Source organism: Penaeus chinensis, chromosome 11 (assembly GCF_019202785.1).
Source record: "Penaeus chinensis breed Huanghai No. 1 chromosome 11, ASM1920278v2, whole genome shotgun sequence".
In the NCBI taxonomy this organism is placed as follows: domain Eukaryota; kingdom Metazoa; phylum Arthropoda; class Malacostraca; order Decapoda; family Penaeidae; genus Penaeus; species Penaeus chinensis.
The window spans coordinates 43,068,166-43,075,665 of record NC_061829.1 but is presented as its reverse complement, the minus strand read 5'-3'; the positions used below and the strand labels follow the sequence as shown (position 1 = coordinate 43,075,665).

The 7,500-nt window shown below is 29.6% G+C and overlaps 1 protein-coding gene across 1 annotated transcript in view; it reads right to left on the bottom strand.

The window, feature by feature from the left end:
* Positions 1–3,348: 3,348 nt before the first annotated feature.
* Positions 3,349–7,500, bottom strand: part of LOC125030323 (neuroligin-4, X-linked-like) — a 53,411-nt gene continuing 49,259 nt past the window's right edge. The window contains exons 7-10 of the mRNA XM_047620296.1: positions 7,365–7,500; positions 6,996–7,111; positions 6,482–6,659; positions 3,349–5,844 (exon numbers count right to left, since the gene is read on the bottom strand). The exon at positions 7,365–7,500 is cut by the window's right edge and continues 16 nt beyond it. Coding sequence (XP_047476252.1) covers positions 4,686–5,844; positions 6,482–6,659; positions 6,996–7,111; positions 7,365–7,500 — 1,589 coding nt within the window. The 3' untranslated portion in view covers positions 3,349–4,685. The remainder of the gene's footprint in view (positions 5,845–6,481; positions 6,660–6,995; positions 7,112–7,364) is intronic.

Genomic DNA, 7,500 nt, shown 5'->3' with positions numbered 1-7,500 from the left:
TGAGCATGATACAACCTTGTTGACAACACGCGAAGTTAACGTGGACAAAATAGAATACAAAGTGTAATGTAACTTCAAAAGCTCTACTGTGACGCGGGCTTAAACATACAATGGGTTGGCGGGGCTACCTTCGGCTTAAACAGTGCTACGAGAACTACAGGAAATCATTGGTTTTAGAACTGATCTTTCTATATCTTTTTGTATTTTCCCTTTTTTTCAATGGGGGTTAAAGGGGAAAGGTATATTATTTGCAATTATTCCACGTACTTAAAGGATGATGATTATAATAGAAACTATTAAAAATAAATGATAAAAATACATGTTTTTTTATTGTCATAAGAATTTAGAACCGCTGAAGCCACATTGTATAACTTACATTATTAAGTATTTTTTTTTCTTCATCATCCCTAAACGTCGTGCATAAAAGAAAATACATAGAAATAATGACAAAAAAAAAAATCTAATAATATATTTTCTTATGATATGAAGCGGAATTAAAACCACAAAAGTGAATGGACCACTTCATGCCATTGTTCTAATATTTAACGTTTATTTTATTATTTATTTTCTCCACTAAACTTCAAAACTTCTACGAGTTCCATTATAAATCAACATTTTTGTAGCAAATCTATGAAACTGTTTCTCCTATATGACCTATATTTTACGCATAACAACTAATTTGACATTTTTACAATCTATCAACCTTCTCAGTTGGATTTCTCATTCAACATTATCTCAGTTGACTTTAGCATCAATTTTGCTGCACGATATGTATATATATATATATATATATATATATATATATATATATATATATATATATATATATATATATATATATATATATATATATATATATATATATATATATATATATATATATATATATATATATATATATATATATATATATATATATATATATATATATATATATATATATATATATATATATATATATATATATATATATATATATATATATATATATATATATATATATATATATATATATATATATATATATATATATATATATATATATATATATATATATATATATATATATATATATATATATATATATATATATATATATATATATATATATATATATATATATATATATATATATATATATATATATATATATATATATATATATATATATATATATATATATATATATATATATATATATATATATATATATATATATATATATATATATATATATATATATATATATATATATATATATATATATATATATATATATATATATATATATATATATATATATATATATATATATATATATATATATATATATATATATATATATATATATATATATATATATATATATATATATATATATATATATATATATATATATATATATATATATATATATATATATATATATATATATATATATATATATATATATATATATATATATATATATATATATATATATATATATATATATATATATATATATATATATATATATATATATATATATATATATATATATATATATATATATATATATATATATATATATATATATATATATATATATATATATATATATATATATATATATATATATATATATATATATATATATATATATATATATATATATATATATATATATATATATATATATATATATATATATATATATATATATATATATATATATATATATATATATATATATATATATATATATATATATATATATATATATATATATATATATATATATATATATATATATATATATATATATATATATATATATATATATATATATATATATATATATATATATATATATATATATATATATATATATATATATATATATATATATATATATATATATATATATATATATATATATATATATATATATATATATATATATATATATATATATATATATATATATATATATATATATATATATATATATATATATATATATATATATATATATATATATATATATATATATATATATATATATATATATATATATATATATATATATATATATATATATATATATATATATATATATATATATATATATATATATATATATATATATATATATATATATATATATATATATATATATATATATATATATATATATATATATATATATATATATATATATATATATATATATATATATATATATATATATATATATATATATATATATATATATATATATATATATATATATATATATATATATATATATATATATATATATATATATATATATATATATATATATATATATATATATATATATATATATATATATATATATATATATATATATATATATATATATATATATATATATATATATATATATATATATATATATATATATATATATATATATATATATATATATATATATATATATATATATATATATATATATATATATATATATATATATATATATATATATATATATATATATATATATATATATATATATATATATATATATATATATATATATATATATATATATATATATATATATATATATATATATATATATATATATATATATATATATATATATATATATATATATATATATATATATATATATATATATATATATATATATATATATATATATATATATATATATATATATATATATATATATATATATATATATATATATATATATATATATATATATATATATATATATATATATATATATATATATATATATATATATATATATATATATATATATATATATATATATATATATATATATATATATATATATATATATATATATATATATATATATATATATATATATATATATATATATATATATATATATATATATATATATATATATATATATATATATATATATATATATATATATATATATATATATATATATATATATATATATATATATATATATATATATATATATATATATATATATATATATATATATATATATATATATATATATATATATATATATATATATATATATATATATATATATATATATATATATATATATATATATATATATATATATATATATATATATATATATATATATATATATATATATATATATATATATATATATATATATATATATATATATATATATATATATATATATATATATATATATATATATATATATATATATATATATATATATATATATATATATATATATATATATATATATATATATATATATATATATATATATATATATATATATAGTGCAACGGTTTGAGTTAACTCTGTATTGCACTGTCGTCATGTATTACTGTCACTTATTCCCTATTCCATTTTCCTGTCGTCACAAAAAACACGTGTACACAGGATGTGTCCAACTAACATACAGCAAGATTTTTTTCCTTACACTAAGATTAAAAGTTCGGCTGTTCGTCGTTTTCTGCAACAGACAAAGGAATCCTTTTTTCAATCACAGGCAGAAATTCTTGCTGTAATTAGTGATCTATTTAGTAATTTCCCATTCACTAAATTGTTTGAAGTTGTTTCCTCAAATTGCTCATTGTTCTGATTCATGTACATGGCTACACATGACATATATGACGTAAAAAATACAATAATCATTCAAAGCACAATGTATTCTTACTGGTTTCCGCATTCCATATGAGTCGGAACCAGTAGCCAAACATCAATAGAAATCAGTAAAGCATTTAAGAAATTGTCGTGTAATTTGAGGAAGGCAAAAATTAAAGAAGAAAAAAGGGTTCACATTTGTGGGACCGAATCCCAACTTAGAGGGTCGAAAAAGTGTCAAGGTGTGCTTGAAGAGTTCATGCACTTCAAGTGGAAAACCTGAGGTTTACGTAGTTTGTGATTACGAAATGTTCGTAATCTCAGCCTCTTGTTCCTTATGATCTGTTTTTTTTTAAATCCCTCAAAACTTTTTTCTCTTTTTTCAGGTGAGACATAAATTGTAGTTTTCTAAACGGCATTTAGGCTGAAAAATACGGCGAGATACATCAAGTTACGAAAAAATTTAGGAAATCATTCTTACACGACTGTTTTTCGAAATTATACATCTCTAACACCAAATCAAATTGAAAAAATACCGAATTAGATTTTACTAACATATTATTTTTTTCTCTAATATTGCTAAGTGTTTCCAGTCTCAAAATAATAAATAAATAGATAGATAAATAAAAAATAACATCCGATATAAACATAAATGCGTCTATAGTGTTCTTTAAATCACCGTATGAAATCGTTTTGTCCATACAATACTATAAGCATCAAGTGATATAAAAACAACACAATTAAGAAAACAGTAATCGGCAATCTCTCTCTCTCTCTCTCTAAACTTTATTTTGAAGTGATCTTATAGGATTTGACGAAAAGTTATTCTGGAACATGTGTACTCGTCTTTCGTCTAGATCTTCTCACTTCACGATTGGGTAAATACGGTATCTTTCCTTCCGCATCACCGAAAAGATCTTTGATTATCACATAAACCACACACGGAACATCTCAACTGCCTAACCCTTCGCCTTCGCAGAGAGACCTCCGCTCACCCTTGAGGCCTCTCTCGCCGTCTGCAGCCCCTCCCCGGAGGTCCTTGTCCTTCAGGCGTTGATATGAGAGAGCGAGTCTTTGGAGCTCTGTCTCGGGAGGGTGGCGTAGGAAGGGAGCGTCGAGTTACGAGGGGGGGGCTGGGGTTTCCTAGAGGAGGTGGAGGAGGAGGAGGAGGAAGCTCTCTGGAGCGTGGCGCTGCGATTGGTCCTCGGAAGAATCACCTCCTGAGGCTCCTCCGAGTAGGACGCCGCCTGCGGAGGGGGACACGGGCCTCCGGGCGCCGAGAACTGGCACGAGGACGCCGGGCAGGACGCGCCCGGACTTGAGAACTGGCTTCCGGAAACGGAATACTGGTCGGTCGAGGACGAGTACTGGCTCACGCTGGCGGGGTACTGGCCGCAGTACTGCGGGTGGTTGGGGGGGTAGGGGCACGAGGAGGTCGACGTGGGGGGGTATCCGGGCAAGGGGGGGTCGCCTGCGCACTGGCTCTGTACCCTATACTGGTCTGGGTACGTCCTCTCGCCAGGATACTGCGTCACATCGGCCGGGTACTGGCCGTTAACCATGTCGGGATACTGGCCGTTGGACACGTCGCTGTAGCAGCGGGCGCCCGCGCACGCGCCAGTCTCCAACACGTCGGCGTGGGTGGACACGGGTGGCGTGGGCGGCGTGGTGGCAAGCAGGGGCGGCGGCGGGATAAACTGGCTCGTGGGCTGCGAGAGTAGCGAGTGCATGGAGTTGCTCGTGTGGAACGTGACCTCCGTGTTCCTGTCGCCGATGTCGGGCGGCGTCGGGAACGTGTGCAGCTCGGTGCACTGCAGGTCGACGCTGCAGGCCGACTTGCCGTCCTTGGAGGGCGACGCCAGCGCCTCGTGCGTGGACACGGAGCGCACGCCGCTGTCCACCGTGCATAGCGGCTGGGCGGACGCGCTGTCGTACTTCATCTTGGGCCCGAGATTGTTGCGGTCGCGTCGGTAGATGAGGGCGGCGAACAGGATGGCGTTGAGCACCAGCAGCGACAGCCCGATGGCCACCGTCAGCGTCAGGGCCGTGGTATAGTCGAGGAACTGGCCGGCGGGAACGACTTCGGAGGAGCCGTTGACGGGGCTGCCCTGCGCGGCGCTCACGTTCGGAGGGAGGTACTCGTCGCTGGGCGTCGGCAGCGCCGGCGCCGCCGTCGTCGCCGGCGTCTTCGTCGTGTGCAGGAACCTGAGGAGGAAAGACACACGCTTAGGGAAGTTGCTCACCGGAAGATGGAATTTAATGCGGCTTTCTCTCTCTCTCTCTCTCTCTCTCTCTCTCTCTCTCTCTCTCTCTCTCTCTCTCTCTCTCTCTCTCTCTCTCTCTCTCTCTCTCTCTCTCTCTCTCTCTCTCTCTCTCTCTCTCTCTCTCTCTCTCCTCTCTCTCTCTCTGTATATATATATATGTATATGTTTATATATATATATATATATATATATATATATGTATATATGTATATATATATATATATATATATATATGTATATATATATGTATATATATATAAATATATATATATATATATATATATATATATATATATATATATATATATATATATATATATATATATATATATCACCGGACAATGGAATTTAATGCAACTTTCTCTCTCTCTCTCTCTCTCTCTCTCTCTCTCTCTCTCTCTCTCTCTCTCTCTCTCTCTCTCTCTCTCTCTCTCTGTACATACATATATGTGTGTGTTTGTGTGTGTGTGCGTGTGTGTGTGTGTGCAATATAAAAATTTCAGCACACTAAACATTTGCCTCCAAACCCCAACCCCGACGCCCTAAGACCAAGACACGCCCCTTCCTTCCCCTCTTACCTGAATGGGTCGAGCGGCCTGACGGGACCTATGAAGTGCTTGGGGTCTTCGGAGGCGTGCCATGCTTCGGAGTCCGTCTCAGGGTATTGCGCGCCGGCCTCCTCCAGTTCAGGGATGAGCCAGTTCCAGAGGGCGACCTTGTGCGCTCGGTAGTGGTCCTTCTGACGAGGTCGGAAGCCTGCGGGCGAGAGGAAAGTCGCTTGAAGGCCTCGGCCGGGAGACTGATATAGTTACAAGAACATAGAGATAAATTTAGATGTATAGGTAGATGCATCGATAGACAGATAAGAGATTTGAATAGAGATAGGTGGAAATTGGAAAAGAGAGACAGACAGACAAATAGACAGAAGGAGGGAGAAAAGAGAGAGAGACAGACAGACAGACAGACAGACAGACAGTTAGGCAAAGAAAAGGAAGTGGGAAAAAAAGAAAGAGACGGAAATAACAAAGCAACAGCCAAAGAAACGTCCCTTGACAACGCAACACAATATACGTCAAGCCGAAATTTCCTTACTTATCTCGAGGTATTTTTCATACACGGAATCGTAGGTTTCCCAAGTCATGTTTCTCTGCCTCCCGCGGTCCTTGAGGCTTAAGTAAAGTTTAACGTCTTCAGGCAAGTTGGGGTCCCTGCAAACAAGGAAAGAGTGAAGGCTTAGCTCGTCGATAAAGAAAATAGTGAGATCGGGCAATAATTGTGAACTATGGAGGCTGGAATTGCTGTGTTATTGTAATTTTGTTAATACTGCCGTAATTGTGGTCTTTATATCCATTGCTGTCATCGCTACTATCCTCCTAATCCCCCTCCTCATCGCTCGCTACACTTCTCCCCCCCCCCCCCCCTCTTCGCCTTATCCACCAAATGATAACCCAAGCAACTCACCCGGTCTTGGCGAAGTTAGTCCAATACCTCATGATGATTTCCGACACAAGGGCGTCCTGTCTCGTATAATTCCCTCTCCAAGGACCAGGTTCATCCATGAAAGGCGAACCAAACACGAGTGGAACCTCCGAACCGA